General features: G+C 46.9%; 1 protein-coding gene across 6 annotated transcripts; it reads right to left on the bottom strand.

Moving 5' to 3' along the window:
* Window positions 1–14223, bottom strand: LOC112236966 (aryl hydrocarbon receptor nuclear translocator). Of its 6 annotated transcripts, none has more exons than XM_042307831.1 (19): window positions 13943–14223; window positions 12957–13050; window positions 12727–12774; window positions 12571–12615; window positions 11689–11902; window positions 10422–10635; window positions 9854–9956; window positions 9706–9771; window positions 8019–8104; window positions 6013–6089; window positions 5787–5921; window positions 5106–5332; window positions 4590–4712; window positions 2635–2716; window positions 2200–2396; window positions 1925–2099; window positions 1302–1473; window positions 1048–1184; window positions 1–930 (listed from the first exon to the last, which is right to left on the bottom strand). In XM_042307831.1, the coding sequence occupies exons 1-19, from the start codon at window positions 13977–13979 to the stop codon at window positions 847–849; spliced, it is 2316 nt and encodes a 771-aa protein (XP_042163765.1). In that variant the 5' UTR covers window positions 13980–14223; the 3' UTR covers window positions 1–846. The 6 variants fall into 6 exon arrangements, with proteins under 6 accessions (XP_042163765.1, XP_042163757.1, XP_042163774.1 ...); XM_042307823.1 differs by having other exon boundaries at window positions 1302–1476; XM_042307840.1 differs by lacking the exon at window positions 4590–4712.
* Window positions 14224–20369: the final 6146 nt, after the last annotated feature.

Consider the following 20369-nt stretch of genomic DNA (forward strand, 5'->3'; position numbering starts at 1 on the left):
TCATAGACATCTCTCTCCCTCTCTCCCCCTCACTAGTCATAGACATCTCTCCCTCTCTCCCCCTCACTAGTCATAGACATCTCTCCCTCTTTTCCACCTGAAACCAACATAACCACATTCATAGGTGACATCGTCAATGTACAAATATAAAAGTGTTTGTACAGTGTTCGTATAAACCTGCCTGCGTGAGGACAGTGTCCTTTTGAACATGCTACGGGTTGCTAAGCTAAAACAGCGAGGGGAGCAGATAGAGGATATTCACAGGCTTCAGATCAGAATATTCCCATATATATATTCCCACATATTCCCCCAAAGCTATAGATCACCTGAATTGCCTGAGACTTCAAGTGAATGATTGGACTGATCTATCCATATGATGTACAGACCAGTGGAGCAGCATAGATCTAAACACACAGCTGACTCGGTTAGTGAAAGGCCATGTTTGTGTGTTACTGGTGAAGCAGTGTCTGCCTCAGGGCCTTGTGCATGTTCAGGTGGGATTGTGTGTTACATCTCTACAACAAATCCACTGGCTGTGGAGCTTGGGCAGTGCTGGCTACAGATGTCATTTTACATTTGCCCAACTATCACTGAACCCTGAATCTCTTCTCTCTCTCCCTTCCACGTGTTTATTGAACCTGCATTTGAATACCGATACTTGATTTCACTCTCTCTTTTCCCTGATTAACTCGCCTTCTCCATCCTGGCAGTGCAATCATCTGAGCGATAATTAGACATGCTCTCGTTGGATCACGAAAGGCGAAGAAAGAGAGCAAAAGTGCACCAAATGAGAGAGAAGGAGACATTTGAGAGACAGAGGAGGTAAGTGGAAGAGTGTATGCGGGGTCACTCGTTGAAAGAGGGGTAGATGGGAATCTCAAAGTCATCGTTGTTGAAGTTGGCCGGCTGGTCCAGCATGGCGAGAACATCCTAGAGAGAGAGAAAGATTTAACTTCAAAGCAACATGACAACACATAACAAAAGGTACAGATGGAGACATGGGGAAGAGAAAGGCAGATTGATATAGGTAGAGGGAGAGAGACTTACAGGGAAGATGTCAGGCTGGTTGTTCTGTGTGTGGGGGTGCTGCTCTGCCCTGTTCTGAGCTTGCTGCTGGCCGTGCCACTGGGGCCACACTGCCTCCGCTGCCCTGGAGGGGAACTGCTGCCCCGACCCCAAGCCATCTATCAGAGACAATGGGCGATTCAGTATCTAACTACACCAGCATACACAAACACATAAAAACACTGTACTGTAGATGACACACACACACACACACTCTCTCTCTCAGGGTCACGTACCATATCCGTTGGTATTGAGGCTGGCGCGGGGGTTGATATTTGGGTAGTTAGCCCCCGTGGTGGGGTTCGGAGCGGCAGTGGTGGGCATCGCCCCAAATGAGGAGGAAGAGCCCCCAACAAAACTCCCCATGGCAAACTGGGGAGACAGGGCCTTCCCTGCCTGGGGCACCACCTGCTGGGCAGGTGGTGAACAACACCATGTTATTATTCACACTTTATAAACGTACAAGGTTTCTGTTATACATTTACTGTTGAAACTGTCTGGGTGTGATACTCAAAACACAGATTACACAGGAATAAAATACAAGGTCCTTTACAATGCTAAGATACAGAGATGCAAGAACCTCAGAGCACTCATCCCCATCACGCCAGCTACAGATGTAGGATTTCAATTTGATAACCCTGTTCAAGGAAAACTGTCCTGCAATGCAGACAATTTTAAACTTGTATTGTATTTGAGGTTTAAAAAAAGCTTCTGACAATTGTAATTTCCACAAACAAATTATAATAATTATAATAGTCTTAAATTAAGATTCTACATCTGTAGCACTTTGGGCAACAACAGAGGATCTAAACTTCAGGCTGTTTGGACAGCTTCTACCTGCAGCTGCCAGCTGTCTCACCTGGTTGTTGAAGGGGGGTCTAGCCCCTGCTGCTGGCCCCGGCCAGCTCACCGCTGCCCCTCCCTGTAGGGGGCTGCTGTTGGAGGGGGGTGCCCCGTTCTGACGGGACATCTGAGCCAGCACCTGGCCTGCGGAGTGGGATGGCTGCACCATCTGAGGGGCCATCCCTACTGACCTGGAATTAGTTCATAACAACAGGAAATTACAATCTCTTATTCAGTATACATGGCCCTTAGATCAGTTGAAAACAGTACAACAGAGGCTAGTGGTCATACCTGCTGTATGTGTCGTTGGAGCGGTTGGCAGTTGTGTAGTTGTTGTTGTCCTGAGGGTAGATGGGTACTCCGGGGGCAGAGGTGGAGGGCAGGAACTTGGCCTGGTCTGGGTTGGGGTACATGGAGGGGTGCATCTCTGCCTTGTCCCTGGTCTTACTATGGTCAGTTCCAGCTGCGGTCACGGCCTGGACAGGCATCTGACATGGACAACGGTCAACAAGCGGTCAATACTCACTAAAGGCTTGGAGGTAGGAACAACAATACAACTTTATTGTCCATGTTACAGTGAACAATAGAACGATCTCGTCCCCAAGACATCACACATACAGTGAGATAAGCACAGGATCAAGCTGCAGTGCAGCACCACTGGATGGGGGGCTTGTTGTGGGGTTAAGGCCCCAGTTAGGTCTGTGTTTTAGTCAGTGCTAGTTTTACCTGTGGAAGTGTAACCTGTCCTGCCTCGTACAGACCATCTCTCCCTCCTCCCCCCAACTCTGCTTGCTGCTGCTGCAACTGTCTGGAAAGAGGGGGAAAGGGAGAGAGACAAAAAAGAAGGAGAAAATAGGGGGTGGTAGAGAGTGGTAGAGGGAGAAAAGAGGGTGTGGTAGAGAGTGGTAGAGGGAGAGTGGTAGAGGGAGAAAAGAGGGGGAGTGGTAGAGTGGTAGAGGGAGAAAAGAGGGGTGGTAGAGAGTGGTAGAGGGAGAAAAGAGGGGTGGTAGAGAGTGGTAGAGGGAGAAAAGAGGGTGTGGTAGAGAGTGGTAGAGGGAGAGTGGTAGAGGGAGAAAAGAGGGGAGTGGTAGAGTGGTAGAGGGAGAAAAGAGGGGTGGTAGAGAGTGGTAGAGGGAGAAAAGAGGGGGTGGTAGAGAGTGGTAGAGGGAGAAAAGAGGGGGTGGTAGAGAGTGGTAGAGGGAGAAAAGAGGGGTGGTAGAGTGGTAGAGGGAGAAAAGAGGGGGTGGTAGAGAGTGGTAGAGGGAGAAAAGAGGGGGTGGTAGAGAGTGGTAGAGGGAGAAAAGAGGGGTGGTAGAGAGTGGTAGAGGGAGAAAAGAGGGGTGGTAGAGAGTGGTAGAGGGAGAAAAGAGGGGTGGTAGAGTGGTAGAGGGAGAAAAGAGGGAGTGGTAGAGAGTGGTAGAGGGAGAGTGGTAGAGGGAGAAAAGAGGGGGAGTGGTAGAGTGGTAGAGGGAGAAAAGAGGGGTGGTAGAGAGTGGTAGAGGGAGAAAAGAGGGGTGGTAGAGAGTGGTAGAGGGAGAGTGGTAGAGGGAGAAAAGAGGGGGAGTGGTAGAGTGGTAGAGCGAGAAAAGAGGGGGTGGTAGAGAGTGGTAGAGGGAGAAAAGAGGGGTGGTAGAGAGTGGTAGAGGGAGAAAAGAGGGGGTGGTAGAGAGTGGTAGAGGGAGAAAAGAGGGGTTGGTAGAGAGTGGTAGAGGGAGAAAAGAGGGGTTGGTAGAGAGTGGTAGAGGGAGAAAAGAGGGGGTGGTAGAGAGTGGTAGAGGGAGAAAAGAGGGGTGGTAGAGTGTTAGAGGGAGAAAAGAGGGAATGGTAGAGAGTGGTAGAGGGAGAAAAGAGGGGGTGGTAGAGAGTGGTAGAGGGAGAAAAGAGGGGTGGTAGAGAGTGGTAGAGGGAGAAAAGAGGGGGTGGTAGAGTGGTAGAGGGAGAAAAGAGGGGGTGGTAGAGAGTGGTAGAGGGAGAAAAGAGGGGTGGTAGAGAGTGGTAGAGGGAGAAAAGAGGGGGTGGTAGAGAGTGGTAGAGGGAGAAAAGAGGGGTTGGTAGAGAGTGGTAGAGGGAGAAAAGAGGGGGTGGTAGAGTGGTAGAGGGAGAAAAGAGGGAGTGGTAGAGAGTGGTAGAGGGAGAAAAGAGGGGGTGGTAGAGAGTGGTAGAGGGAGAAAAGAGGGAGTGGTAGAGAGTGGTAGAGGGAGAAAAGAGGGGGTGGTAGAGGGAGAAAAGAGGGAGTGGTAGAGGGAGAAAAGAGGGGGTGGTAGAGAGAGAAAAAAAGAAGTGTTAGCAGTGACAACAGAAAATATAATTTTCGTCAAGGCCCTCCACCGCTGCTTGGGAAACCAAAACACCTGCCGACCAACAGCACTTGCCCCACCACCAGTCACTATGGTAACCAAGACGAAAAGAGGAGAGGGGGTTCATTACCAACACCGTGGTCATGATGGATATCTTACTGCTGTTGAGGAGGGAGAGGGAGACGGGGAATCACCCAAAAACAGAAAGGCCCGGTCAAGTCAAGTAACAATCCACAGCCCTTACCAAGGGGTGAACTCTGAACCAGACCAGAGAGAACAAGAGAATAAAGGGAACAAGATAGAAATAGAGTTGTAGTATCCAGTGAAGCAGCAGCAGCAGCCACAGCTGACCCATGCCAGAGGGGGGGGTTGAGGGGGTCTCACCTGGCAGCCACCTGCCCTGGGCTGTGGGATACAGGGGGGAAGTTAGGACTGGTCTCCCCCAGCGAGGGGGGCAAAGACACCCCTGGGGACGAGAGGGGGGTGAGGGTGTCCTGAGTCGAGGTTCTACTGGCCCACAACAAAAACAAGGGGTGAGGAGGAAAGGAAGGGAGAGAAAGATATGTAGGGGAGGTGAACATACTGACAAACACACATCCTGGAAGAGATGACATCACATTTCCTAAGGTGGCTCAACAGATTGGTTAGACAGAGTGGAGATGTTCAGATGTTGAGGTGGAATAGAGTTGTGGTGTCTATGTGTTGTAGGCGTCTCACACTCAGGTGACTTGCGTTGGTGCAGATAATACGTGTGTGCGTGTTGGTACTTGAAGTTTGAGTTGTTGCAGATGTGTGTGTGCGTGTGTACCTACTTGGCGTTGGTGCAGGTGTGTGTGTATGTGTGTACCTACTTGGCCTTGGTGCAGATGATGTGTGTCTGTGTGTGTATACAGCACCTACTTGACGTTGGCGTTGGTACAGATGATGTACTCTATCTCCTCAGAGAAGGGGTTCTGGAAGGTGAAGGAGCTGGTCCTGATCCAGAGCCAGTCTCTGGTCTTGGACAGGAAGCGGAACATGACGGACAGCACCTGACCCTTCAGCTTGACCACCTGCTGGAAGCTGTCTCTCAGCAGTTCCTGGTCCTCAAGGTGGGCCAGCTCCAAGATGTTCTTACCCAGCAGTTCCTGGGGAACACACACACACACACACAACACTGAAAAAGGTAGATCAAGCTTACAGCTGTCACACAGTTTAAACACATACTGTATCCTGGTACACAGTTTAAACACACACTGTATCCTGGTACACAGTTTAAACACATACTGTATCCTGGTACACAGTTTAAACACATACTGTATCCTGGTACACAGTTTAAACACATACTGTATCCTGGTACACAGTTTAAACACATACTGTATCCTGGTACACAGTTTAAACACATACTGTATCCTGGTACACAGTTTAAACACATACTGTATCCTGGTACACAGTTTAAACACATACTGTATCCTGGTACACAGTTTAAACACATACTGTATCCTGGTACACAGTTTAAACACATACTGTATCCTGATACACTATGAAATGCGATGCTGGGTGTTTGTCCTACTCTAGCCCCAGGCTGTGAGTGAGGCCTACCTGAGGCTGGTAGCCCACTGTGGCCATGCAGCGGTGGTCTACGAAGGTAAAGAGGCCCTGGCAGTTGTGACGAGAGATGAACTCCACCGGAACACTGATGCTGTTCATGTCTGTGTCGCTCGGGCAAGAGGTCACCTAGACAACAAGGGGGCAGGCAACAAGTGTCTGCAAGATGGTGGTTCCATGAGCCCATCCAAAAATTGGACATTGAGTTTTCCCATCTTACCTGAAGTCTACCGATGGCGACTAGACAGTAGCGACTCCCCTGAATATTGTCTGCTTCCTCATCTGTTAGATTCACCCCTGAAATGCGAGCAGGCAAACACACACGACTCAGTATGCAGCAGTAGTGTATACATTGGATATATGCCGGTACAAAGTGGAGTCGCACTTCAACGGCTCAGACACCAGACGTATGTAGCAGGGTCTACAGGAAATCACGGACTACAAAAAGACAACAAGCCTCGTCACGGACACCAACATCTTGCTTCCAGACAAACTAAACACCCTCTTTGCCCGTTATGAAGATAATACAGTGCCACCGTCGCGGCCGACGTGAGTAAAACTCTTGGAAGGCTGCTGGTCCAGATGGCATCCCCAGCCGCGTCCTCAGAGCATGCACAGACAGGCTGGTGTGTTTACGGACATATTCAATCTCTCCCTATCTCAGTCTGATGTCCCCGCTTCAAGATGGCCACCATTGTTCCTGTACCCAAGAAGGCAAAGATAACTGAGCTAAATGACTATCGCCCCATAGCATTCACTTCTGTCATCATTAAGTGCTTTGAGAGACAAGTCAAGGATCATATCACCTCCACCTTACCTGCCACCCTAGACCCACTTCAGTTTGCATACCGCCCCAACAGGTCCACAGATGATTCAAGCGCCATCACACTGCCCCAAGAGGAATACCTATGTAAGAATGCTGTTCATTGACTACAGCTCAGCATTCAACACCATAGTACCCTCCAAGCTCAAAATTAAGCTTGAGGCCTTGTGTCTCAACTAGAGGTCGACTGATTAATCGGAATGGCCGATTAAATAGGGCCGATTCAAGTTTTCATAACAATCGGTAATCGTTATTTTTGGACACAGATTGGCCGATTAATTTTTTTACACCTTTATTTAACTAGGCAAGTCAGTTAAGAACACGTTCTTATTTTCAACGGCCTAGGAACGGTGGGTTAACTGCCTTGTTCAGGGGCAGGACAACATATTTTTACCTTGTCAGCTCGGAGATTCGTTTTTGCAACCTTCCGGTTACTAGTCCAACGCTCTATAACCACCTGCCTTACATTGCATTCCACGAGGAGACTGCGTGGCAGGCTGACTACCTGTTACGCGAGGGCAGCAAGAAGCCAAGGTAAGTTGTTAGCTAGCATTAAACGTATCTTATAAAAAACAATCTTAACATAATCACTAGTTAACTACACATGGTTGATGATATTACTAGTGTATCTAGCGTGTTCTGCATTGCATATAATCGGATGCGGTACCTGTTAATTTCTCATCGAATCACAGCCTACTTCGCCAAACGGGTGATGATTTAACAAGGGCATTTGCGAAAAAAGCACTGTCATGCACCAATGTACCATAAACATCAATGCCTTTCTTTAAAATCAATACACTGCCTGCCCTCCAGAACACCTACAGCACCCGATGTCACAGGAAGGCAAAAAAGATCACAACCACCCGAGCCACTGCATGGTCACACCGCTACCATCCAGAAGGCAAGGTCAGTACAGGTGCATCAAAGCTGGGACCGAGAGACTGAAAAACAAGGCCATCAGACTGCTAAACAGCAATCACTAACTCAGAGAGGTTGCTGCCTACATTGAGACCCAATCACCGGACAATTTAATAAATGGATCACTAGTCACTTTAAACAATGCCACTTTAAATAATGTCACTTCAGTAATGCTTACATATCTTACATTACTCATATCATATGTATATACTGTATTTTATACCATCTATTGCACCTTGACAATGCTGCTCGGCCATCGCTCATCCATATAATTATATGTACATATTCTCATTCACCCCTTTAGATTTGTGTGTATTAGGTAGTTGTTGGGGAATTGTTAGATGACATGTTAGATATTGCTGCAGTCGGAACTAGAAGCACAAGCATTTCGCTACACTCGCATTAACATCTGTTAACCATGTGTATGTGACCAATAACATTTGATTTGATATAAGAGCTATGCCATAGGTTAGTTAGTTAGTTACCTGTGGGGGGCCAGGACTTGATGTATCCAGTGCAGTGGACCACCACATACTGAGGCTCTCCATCCTTGGGTGGGCCCAGACCATTCCTACAGGGGAGAACACTACCAGTCAAGGCATAGTTCACTATACATTGCATTTGGGAAAGTATTCAGACATCTTGACTTTTTCCACATGTTGTTAAGTTAAAGCCTTTTTCCTCATCAATCTACACACAATACCCCACAATGACAAAGCAAAAACAGGTTTTCAGAAATGTTTGCAAATTTATTAAAAAAACTGAAATATGACATTTACATAAGTATTCAGACCCTTTACTCAGTTGTTGAAGCCCCTTTGGCAGCGATTAGAGCCCAGAGTCTTCTTGGGTATGACGCTACAAGCTTGGCACACCTGTATGTGGGGAGTTTCTCCCATTCTTCTCTGCAGATCCTCTCAAACCCCGTCAGGTTGGATGGGGAGCGTCGCTGACCAGCTCTTTTCATGTTTCTCTAAAGATGTTAGATCGGGTTCAAGTCCGGGCTCTGGCTGGGCCACTCAAGGACATTCAGAAACTTGTCCCGAAGCCAATCCTGCATTGTCTTGGCTGTGTGCTTAAGAGTCATCGTCCTGTTGGAAGGTGAACCTTCGCCGCAGTCTGAGCTCTCAGGAGCAGGTTTTCATCAAGGATCTCTCTGTACTTTGCACTGTTCATCTTTCCCTCGATCCTGACAAGTCTCGTAGTCCCTGCCGTTGAAAAACCTCCCCACAGTATGCTGCCACCACCATGCTTCACCGTAGGGATGGTGCCAGGTTTCCTCCAGGCGTGACGCTTGGCATTCAGGCCATAGTTCAATCTTGGTTTCATCAGAACAGACAATCTTGTTTCTCATGGTCTGAGAGTCATTTAAATGCCTTTTGGCAAACTCCAAGCGGGCTGTCATGAGCCTTATACTGAGGAGTGGCTTCTGTTTAGCCACTACCATAAAGGACTGATTAGTGGAGTGCTGCAGAGATGGTTGTCCTTCTGGAAGGTTCTCCCATCTCCACAGAGGACCTGTCAGTGTTCTTGGTCACCTCCCTGACCAAGGCCGTTCTCCCCCGATTACTCAGTTTGGCCGGCTCTAGGAAGAGTCTTGGTGGTTCCAAACTTCTTTCATTCAAGAATGATGGAGGCCACTGTGCTCTTGTGGAACTTCAATGCTGCAGAAATATTTTCCACAGATTTGTCTCTGGTACCTCTAGACAATCCTGTCTCTGAGCTCTATAGACAATTCCTTCAACAACGTGGCTTGAATTTTGCTCTGACACGCACTGTCAACCGTGGGACCTTTTATAGACAGGTGTGTGCCTCTCCAAATCATGTCCAATCAACTGAATTTACCACAGGTGGACTCCAATCAAGTTGTAGAATCATCTCAAGGATGGTCAATGGAAACAGGATGAACCTGAGCTCAATTTCGAGTCTCATAGCAAAGGGTCTGAATACTTATGTAAAGGTATTTGTTTTTTATTTTAATAAATGTGCAAAAATGTATAAAAGCCTGTTTTCGATTTGTCATAATGGTATTGTGTGTAGATTGATGAGGAAAATGTATATTTAATACATTTTAAAACAAGGCTGTAACATAACAAAATGTGGAAAAAGTCAAGGGGTCTGAATACTTTCCGAATGCACTTTTTACAGTAAAATATACAAGAATGATCTCACCTGTTTCTGCTCCGCAGGAAATTCAATCTGTTCATAGACATGGGCTCCACCGGACACGAACCACATCTACAAACACACACATTTCAGAATACACATGCCCAACACAGGTGCATACAGCCATATACACATGCAAGCTCATCACACACACCTCATCCTACATATAAAGGATCGTCTGGCTCCCATACACATCCTGACGGAGGACTGCTGTCCCTCCTTCTTAACTGTTCCTGTCTTCAGGTCTAACATCCTCCCTGAGAAAGAGAGAGAAGTGTCGTTACCCACAGTCATTAGTGTTGTGTGTGTCTCCTACCTGTATTATAACTCTGCAGTACAGAGCTGCTTCTGTAGTTCATCTGTACCACCTGTATTATAACTCTCTGCAGTACAGAGCTGCTCCTGTAGTTCATCTGTACCACCTGTGTGTACCTGTATTGTTACTCTCTGCAGTAGAGAGCTGCTCCTGTAGTTCATCTGTACCACCTGTATTATAACTCTCTGCAGTACAGAGCTGCTCCTGTAGTTCATCTGTACCACCTGTGTGTACCTGTATTGTTACTCTCTGCAGTAGAGAGCTGCTCCTGTAGTTCATCTGTACCACCTGTATTATAACTCTCTGCAGTACAGAGCTGCTCCTGTAGTTCATCTGTACCACCTGTATTATAACTCTCTGCAGTACAGAGCTGCTCCTGTAGTTCATCTGTACCACCTGTGTGTACCTGTATTGTTACTCTCTGCAGTAGAGAGCTGCTCTCGTAGTTTGTTTCCGTCGTCCGGGTGGAGCTGGTCGTAGAGTGAGGAGCCTAGCCAGTCGGACTGTGATTGATTAAGAACAGGGGTCAGGGAGTCTGACACGTAGACGACCCGCCCACTCTCACACGACACCACAAACAGGAAGCCATCAGCAGCTTCCAGGATCAGGTGCTTCAGCTCCTACAAAGAGAGGGATGGGGAGAGAGAGGAAAGGAGAGGTAGAGGAGAGAGAGAAGAAAGGAGAGGTAGAGGAGAGAGAGAGAAGAAAGGAGAGGTAGAGGAGAGAGAGAAGAAAGGAGAGGTAGAGGAGAGAGAGAGAAGAAAGGAGAGGTAGAGGAGAGAGAGAGAAGAAAGGAGAGGTAGAGGAGAGAGAGAGAAGAAAGGAGAGGTAGAGGAGAGAGAGAGAAGAAAGGAGAGGTAGAGGAGAGAGAGAGAAGAAAGGAGAGGTAGGGGAGAGAGAGAGAAGAAAGGAGAGGTAGGGGAGAGAGAGAGGAAATGAGAGGTAGAGGAGAGAGAGAGAAGAAAGGAGAGGTAGAGGAGAGAGAGAGAAGAAAGGAGAGGTAGGGGAGAGAGAGAGAAGAAAGGAGAGGTAGGGGAGAGAGAGAAGAAAGGAGAGGTAGGGGAGAGAGAGAGAAGAAAGGAGAGGTAGGGGAGAGAGAGAGAAGAAAGGAGAGGTAGAGGAGAGAGAGAAGAAAGGAGAGGTAGGGGAGAGAGAGAAGAAAGGAGAGGTAGGGGAGAGAGAGAAGAAAGGAGAGGTAGGGGAGAGAGAGAAGAAAGGAGAGGTAGGGGAGAGAGAGAAGAAAGGAGAGGTAGGGGAGAGAGAGAAGAAAGGAGAGGTAGAGGAGAGAGAGAAGAAAGGAGAGGTAGGGGGAGAGAGAGAAGAAAGGAGAGGTAGGGGAGAGAGAGAGGAAATGAGAGGTAGAGGAGAGAGAGAGAGGAAATGAGAGGTAGAGGAGAGAGAGAGAAGAAAGGAGAGGTAGGGGAGAGAGAGAAGAAAGGAGAGGTAGGGGAGAGAGAGAAGAAAGGAGAGGTAGGGGAGAGAGAGAAGAAAGGAGAGGTAGAGGAGAGAGAGAGGAAAGGAGAGGTAGAGGAGAGAGAGAACGATGGAGGGAGAGATGACATGGAAGATACACTCAGTTATTATTGTGCAACAAACACACATGATAACATTTTCCCCTTTTCATCTCTCAGCCCCCCGCTCCTCCCTCTCCTTCCTGCCTCTCTTTCTCTAACCTGGTCGGTGAGGAAGGATGGTTTGTATGTCCCGTCTGCTGCAGTGTTGCCGCTCCCTCTCAGAGACTTCATGTGGGACACGGCCATGCGCAGGATGGTCAGCTTATCTGGTTTCCGTGCCAACGCGCTGCAGGTGGGAACCATGTCCGACAGCTCTGTGATGTAAGCAGTCATCTTGTTCCTCCGCCGCCGCTCAATCTCACTGTGATTCTCCCTGGAGCGAGGGAATGAGGGAGGAGAGGAAGAGAGGAGAGTAGGAAGGACAGAGATGGGGTAGAGATGGGGGGAGAGCAGCAACAGACATGGAGTCGGAGGAGGGACAGGGATGGGGTTGAGATGGGAAGAAATAGGAAGGGCAGAGAGGAAGAGGTAGAGAAGGGATGGGGTGGGGTAGAGAGAAAGAGGGAGGGATATAAATGGGAAGAGGTGGGCAGGTAGGTGGACAACATGGAGTAGAGTTTAGTGTTGGCGTAACCAAATGATATTTGCAGATTAGGATGAGGTAGGTGGAACAAGCATGGATTGATAAATATAACAAGGAGTGAATGATCCATCAATACGATAGATAAATGTAGAGATCGAGATAGAGAGAACCTGGTCTTTCAAAGCGAGACGGAGTGATAGAGGAGAGGAAGTGCTGAAAGAAAAAGACTTCAGAGATCCTGAGAGAGAGAAGCAGACAGGGAAGGAGGGAGAGAAAGGGGTTGTGCTCAGAAGAAAGGGATTGATAGGAGTGAACAGGTGTCCCTGAGCTCAGGGGTTAGTAGTAGTGACAATAATCACAGTGGTGTGATAGGGAATCTGGTGTCTCGGGATGTGTGCATGCAGAATATCTGTATTATACACACGCACAAACACGCACCAACAACCTCCTTATTCTACCTGGCAAATCGCTCTTTGTCTCCTCCTCCTCCATCGTCATCACACCTGGTCAAAGACAGAGAAGATCTGACATCAAAACAACCAACACAGTACAGTCAGATCAGATAGAGAGATGAGAGAGAGCAAGAAAGAGCGAGAGACAGGTGTCAGTCCTACCTGAAGAGCTTGCTTCCATCATCATCATCATCATCATCGAAGTCTGGCCTGTGAGGAAGTAGACAGAATCCATGTTTGTAAAGTTAACACACAAGAATGGATCAACAACTTATCGGTGTGATTCTGAACCTATGGACAACTTCTACCCTGTGCTGTCATAGCTATAGACAGTCTGTTAAAGTTGTGACATAGTGATTGACTGATTCATTGGCATTGTATACTATACTTACGCAGCTCGTCTCTTATTGGACCCTTTTGGCACAACAGCACTGCTGCTTGCCTGGGCCCCACCGGCTCCCAAACCCAGAGAGTCATCTGGTATGTCTGCCACACACACACACAGGCAGACAGACAGACAGACAGACAGACAGACAGACACAGATAAATGATGCAACGTAACGTTACACGATGCTACAAGTGTATCCACTTCAATCATTTATTTAGCCATAAACATATCTACCGGGACTTATGTTGCTCCAGACAGCCATGTAGTAACACACCTGAGTCAACTAACGTTAATCAACCAATCGTAAGAATTGATTAGACGAATAAAATGAAAGTGTGTGAATGCTGGATTGAACCATGCAGCTCTCCAAGCCAGAGCGTGTGACCACTGCAGTTGTGAGTATAGCGAGCTAGCTATTGCCTCTCTGGTAATGAAACTGGCTATGCGTTAACTTACCTAGCCACAAAGCTAGCTAGCTAACAAATACTGTAGCTACAACTAACTCGCTAGCTATGCTAAGTCAAGCAGAACAAGCTAACTGTCAGCTGGCCAAAAAAGCTAATCATTAGTTCAAAATAACACTGTTTTGATGAAATATTGACACAAACTAGCTAGCTAGTTAATAGCTAACTTATCTGAGCATAACCTACGCAAGTCTGTCACCTAGCAAGCTAGCTAAAAATGATAACTAGCTAAGCTAACATGGCGAGAACTTGCTAACTACGCTGTTGCAAGACAGAAACGTCAATAGCTAGCTAAGTAGTTAGCTAGTTAAATTATTCAATTCAAAGTAAAATATTCAGTTAGCTTGCTTTCGCTGGCCAGTTAGCTTAGCCTCAGCTGAGCTACCTAGCTCCCTAATGCTGTCATCAGACGCAATCTGGAGAAAGTGACAGATTCGGTCAAAGGGCCACGGATCGCCAATTTTCCATCTGCATTATCACCTGTAACATTTGAACTTATTCCCACAAGTTTAAAACATTACTGTACCTGGGTTAGAAGAGTCCATGTCCGGGTTGAATAACATAAACAAACCAAGTTACAGTAAACTGCGGAAATTTCCTCAACCACAATCCTCTCAGATTTACCGATTTTAACTATATCAGCAAATAAAGAGGCGACGTCATGACTCGTGTTTCTTCATCATCAGCCAGTGGGGGAAATTACAAAATAAGAACGAAAGTATCTATTTTCCTGTTTTCCCCGTTTAGAAACCTTCTAGATCCAAGATGGCGTTCACGGCTAATAGCAATAACAGTATAGGCTCTAGCTATGTAACACTTTTCTTCAATCACGAGTGGGATACAAGTGACATCCAATAAGAGGGCAACCCCAATGTTTGACCACTTACACAGAATCACAGGCCAGTACAATCTGTATAATATTTTGAGTCAAAGCAAGATCTTAACCTTTAAGATTATTTGAGTGATATGTTATACTCACATTATAATGTAATAAACCTACTACTCCTATTTCAGAAACGTATTGTATGTGTGTACACTAAAATAAAGTGCACAATATACAATCCCTGTGTTTATAGAAGGTTATAGGCCTCAGTACCTAAACCAAGACATAGGAAACCTATAGATACTCTCCCCTTATCCATCAGTGAGGAGAACTTCATAATTTGAGTGTGTAAAACAAACATTGGAGTAGACAGGTTTGGCGTAGTGATTCATGATCGTTGTTTTTATTATTAATGATAATACTTAAGCATCATAATACACACAAAAAAATAACACTGTAATTACGTGACTGTTGTTTTTCCAAAGCGACGGGGGAAGAGAGGAAGATTGGTCAAGGTTAGTACAAATGAACGAGGGTTGGAATGGGGATGTGAAAGGCTGTGAGGGGAGGATCTCAGAATGAGGGAGGAGATGGATGAGTATGAGTGGGGAACAATAAGAAGCAGAAGAAAGAGGGAGAAAGGATGAATGAGGATGAGAGGAGCTGAAGAAGGTAGAAAGGTGAGAGGGTAGGCTATCCCATACATTACAGATAAGGCACTTAACATACAACAATTGAAAATATATAATGATAAAAATACAACACTTCCATTGTTCCATGTATCATATTTTTGCTTACTGAGCAATTGAGTTGCTAAAATCCAAACTCAAGAAAAATCCTAACTTTTCTGAAACAATGATGTCAAACATGAAACATGACTGTAAACCTGTTTCTCATAGGAATCATACCTCAAATCACTCTAGAATAACAGAAAAACACATACCACACACACGGGATAATCTAATCCGGGGCAGTATGGCCTAAAAAATCTGCCCTAAATAAAGCATAAATTACAATGGCCCTTTCCAGTCTCCTGAGAAGAAATGTCCTGTTCTGACCAACCAATCCAGGCCCCCGATGAATATCCATCATGATGCATGATATCATCAGTGTGGGTCAGGATTCTACTGGATCATTGTGCCCAGAAACAGATTGGACTGGACCAAACCAGACTGGCATTCAACTCTGCAAACATTTGCAGAAAACTTTAGTCCTTACAAGGTCATTGTTGGAAGAAAGAGTACACAATCAAGTGTTTTCAATAGAATAGAACAGTTCGCTCCTGTTGTCGAACATTCTTGGTGAATTGGATTGTTGGTGGGCGCTCAGAGTTGGGAGCTTCATAATCATTAGCGGAGTTGAATGCATCTCTAGTCGATGACATGCATCATACCACACTGGAATGAAACCACAACTGGTCCATACTGGTCTAACAGTTATTATATTGCTTTAAAAAAAAATCTGAATTATTGACATTCTATTTGGGATCCTGACTGGCTGGACTGTTGTTTTTTGCCTTTACATTTACAATGGCAATTTTTGTTTTGCAAAAACTATTGAAATATACTGAAAATAAAGTTCTGCCTGTGTGACCTTGGTAACATGTCAATGACACTCAGAAGATATACTGAAAATAAAGTTCTGCCTGTGTAAAACTGTTTGATAACAAGTCTTTTCCTCTCCAATGTCAACGGAGAGTGTCTACAGACAGAGCGTTACCACTGGCACATAAACATGACATCAGCAGAGGAAGGAGAGCATCATTCAGAATCAGCAGAATCTCAATATACCCCCAAAACGATTTAACACTTTGTTTGAAGGACTGCTTATACGCTGCTTATAAACATGATTACATCGTTTATGAACCAGTTCACATTATTACATTGTTTATTAACCATTCAATAAAGCAGTTTATAAACAGGCCCTCAAATCAAGGTCCATACAGTGCAGTATTTAAACCCATGCTACCAGTGAGGGAGACAACCAGACTCCCTCACTATCTTACTGCATGGCTTCTACAAGCTTAGAGGTGTCCCAAACAATGCCCATTCAGATGCACTACAGGAGCTGAGCAGAAAAAAACATAATTGCATAGAATCATAAAAACCAGGGCCGGCGAATCTGTATGTCAGCCCCAAATCAAAATTCACACAAGGACACATTCACACGATTGTGTATTTGTGTGTCATTTTAAATCTTGTTGTGTCTCTTTTCTAAAGTCTGTCTTTCATGGCAACTGGATTATTGGACATAAAGGCACATGGACAAAACATGCTTATAGCAGGTTGAGCAACAACAAAGTAAGTGAAAAAAAACAGAATAAGGTAAAAGCACCATAGTCTGTCTGTAAGGCACATGAGTACAGTAAGAAGAGCCATACTAGAAGCAGCATCACACTTTCTCCCCTTCCTTCTCCCCTTTCTTCTCCTCTTCCTTCTCTTCTTCCTTCTCCCCTTTCTTCTCTTCCTTCTCCCCTTTCTTCTCTTCTTCCTTCTCCCCTTCTCTTCTCCCCTTTCTTCTCTTCTCCCCTTTCTTCTCCCCTTCCTTCTATTCTTCCTTCTCTTCTTCCTTCTCCCCTTCCTTCTCCCCTTTCTTCTCTTCTTCCCTTCATTCTGTCCTCTCTTCCATTCACATAATTTTGAACACTCTTTCAGAGGGACTGAAATCACACAGACGTTCCCAAAGCTATTCTTTAACTTGTGTGTGTGTGTGGGGAGGTATTCTCATGAAACCAGTTTTAAAATGTCTGGAACAAATTGAGTTACAAAACTATGATGCATCTGCAAAAATCAACTATCATTCTTAGGACTAAGATGTCTAGTTTTAGGGGAAAATGTCATGTAAAAAAAATAAAAATACATTTTCATTACTGAAATGCCTCCTGATTAAATTCATGGTAATTTTATAAAAATACATATTTAGAAAAACCTAACTTATTTAAATAAAACAAAATATGTTGCTGTAGTTTCTCCATAAATTATAAAAATGGTATACTAGTTGAAGTTTACATTAAACTATAATATTTATTACATACAAGCAGTGTCTGTGGATATGTCTCATTACCATTTTTTTTTTAAAGTTCCTATAAAACTCCAGCTTTGAAATAAACATTTCTTCACCCATGATGCATCATCTAGAGTAGTCCTTAGAAAACAGCTAAAGAGCTCAAATTGGGGAAAAGTCTGATTTTCATTTTATAATAATTGTAATTAAAAATTATTTGTCTCAGGCATTTTCATTAGGGAAGCAATGTTAAAAACTGATTTATAACTTTTTTGGACAAAAACGAATGATAATTTTATGAAAATGTTAGTATAATATCTGATTAAAAAAACGAATAATAATTATAAAAAATTGATACGTATAGATCCTAATCTGTTATTGAAGAGGACATTTTGTGAAAAATGACAAAATGTATTTTTTTAATTACAGTTTCGTGAGAATTACCTGTGTGTGTGTGTGTGTGTGTTATTAATGGACTATAATAACAGGTCCATGCCAATTAATGTAGCATATCCAAAATTGTGTGTGTGTTTGAGTGTTTATAATGTAGAACAGTGTATCTAACCACAGGTACAGGTCTACCTGTAGTTCTCAGGCTTTAGGAATGCCTTTCCTTCTCCTTCGTCCATTTTCCCTACCACTCTGTCCCTTTCCTCTTCCCTACCACTCTGTCCCTTTCCTCTTCCCTACCACTCTGTCCCTTTCCCCTCCCCTACCACTCTGTCCCTTTCCCCTCCCCTACCACTCTGTCCCTTTCCCCTCCCCTACCACTCTGTCCCTTTCCCCTCCCCTACCACTCTGTCCCTTTCCCCTCCCCTACCACTCTGTCCCTTTCCCTCCCCTACCACTCTGTCCCTTTCCCTCCCCTACCACTCTGTCCCTTTCCCTCCCTTCTGTCCCTTTCCCCTCCCCTACCACTCTGTCCCTTTCCCCCCCTCCCCTACCACTCTGTCCCTTTCCCCTCCCCTCCATCTCTCCCTTTCCCCTCCCTCCATCTCTCCCTTTCCCCTCCCTCCATCTCTCCACTCCCCTCTCCTCCATCTCCCTTTCCCCTCCCCTACCACTCTGTCCCTTTCCCCTCCCCTACCACTCTGTCCTCCCTTTCCCTCCCCCCCTACCACTCTGTCCCTTTCCCCTCCCCTCCATCTCTCCCTTTCCCCTCCCCTCCATCTCTCCCTCCATCTCTCCATCTCCCCTCCCCTCCATCTCTCCCTTTCCCTCCATCTCCCCTCCCCTCCATCTCTCCCTCCCTTCCATCCTCCCTTTCTTCCCTCCATCTCTCCCTTCCCTCCATCTCTCCTTTCCCCTTCCCTCCATCTCTCCCTTTCCCCTTCCCTCCATCTCTCCCTTTCCCCTTCCCTCCATCTCTCCCTTTCCCCTCCCTCCATCTCTCCCTTTCCCCTTCCCTCCATCTCTCCTTTCCCCTCCCTCCATCTCTCCCTTTCCATCTTCTCTCCCTTTCCCCTCCCCTCCATCTCTCCCTTTCCTTCCCTCCATCTCTCCCTTTCCCCTTCCTCCATCTCTCCTTTCCCCTTCCCTCCATCTCTCCTTTCCCCTCCCTCCATCTCTCCCCCCTCCCCTCTCCTCCATCTCTCCCTTTCCCTCCCCTCCATCTCTCCTTTCCCCTTCCCTCCATCTCTCCTTTCCCCTCCATCTCTCCCTCCCCTCCATCTCTCCCTTTCCCCTTCCCTCCATCTCTCCCTTTCCCCTTCCCTCCATCTCTCCTTTCCCCTCCCTCCATCTCTCCCTTTCCCCTTCCCTCCATCTCTCCCTTTCCCCTTCCCCTCCATCTCTCCCTTTCCCCTCCCTCCATCTCTCCCTTTCCCCTCCCTCCATCTCTCCCTTTCCCCTTCCTCCATCTCTCCCTTTCCTTTCCCTCCATCTCTCCCCCCCTCCATCTCTCCCTTTCCCCTCCCTCCATCTCTTTCCTTCTCCATCTTCTCCCCCCTTTCCTCCCTTTCCCTCCCTCCATCTCTCCCTTTCCATCTCTCCCTCCCCCATCTCTCCCTTTCCCCTCCCCCCTTCCCTCCATCTCTCCTTTCCCCTCCCCTCCTCCATCTCTCCCTCCATCCCCTTTCCCCTTCCCTCCATCTCTCCCTTCCCCTCCATCTCTCCCTTTCCTTCCCACATCTCTCCCTTTCCCCTTCCTCCATCTCTCCCCCTCCATCTCTCCCTGGTCCATTCTCCCCTCCCTCCATTCTCCCTTTCCCACTCTTTTCTTCCTCCATCTCTCCCTTTCCCTCCATCTCTCTCCTTTCCCCTCCTCCTCCATCTCCTACCCTTTTCCTCCGTCTCTGCCCTGGTTGTTCCCTTGACTCCATCTCTCCAGCACTCTTTTCCCTTCTCTTCCCCTCCCCTCCATCTCTCCTTTCCCCTCCCCTCCATCTCTCCCTTTCTGTCCATCTCTCCCTTTCCCCTTCCCTCCATCTCTCCTTTCCCCTCCCCCATCTCTCCTTTCCCCTCCTCCACTCTCCTTTTCCTGAATCTCTTTCTCCTCCTCCCATCTCCCTCTCCCTTTCCCTCTTCCCAGATCTCTCCTTTCCCCTCCATCTCTCCCTTTCCCCTCCCTCCATCTCTCCCTTCCCCCATCCCACCACTCTCCCCCTCCCCTCCATCTCTCCCATCTCTCCCTTTCCTCCCTCCATCTCTCCCTTTCCCCTCCCCCCCTCCATCTCTCCCTTTCCCCTTCCCTCCATCTCTCCTTTCCCCCCTCCATCTCCACCCCTTCCTTCCACCATCCTCTTTCCCTCCCCTCCATCTCTCCCCTTCCCACCATCTCTCCCACCCCTTCCCTCCATCTCTCCCTTTCCCCTCCATCCTCCTCCCACCCCTCCATCTCTCCTTTTCTTCTCCCACCATCTCTCCTTTCCACCTCCCACCCTCCTCTCCCAGTCTCCTTCCCTCCATCTCTCCCTTTCCCCCCCTCCATCTCCCAGTCCCCTCCCTCCATCTCTCCCTTTCCCTCCCATCTCTCCCTTTCCTCTCCCAGTCTCCCTTCCCTCCTCCTCCCTCCCACCCTCCATCTCTCCCTTTCCCCTTCCCTCCATCTCTCCCTTTCCCCTCCATCTCCCCTTTCCCACCCCTCCTCTCTCCCACTCTGATGAGTGAGGAATATGAATTCTTCACA

Source organism: Oncorhynchus tshawytscha, linkage group LG03 (assembly GCF_018296145.1).
Source record: "Oncorhynchus tshawytscha isolate Ot180627B linkage group LG03, Otsh_v2.0, whole genome shotgun sequence".
NCBI classification, from domain to species: Eukaryota; Metazoa; Chordata; class Actinopteri; order Salmoniformes; family Salmonidae; genus Oncorhynchus; species Oncorhynchus tshawytscha.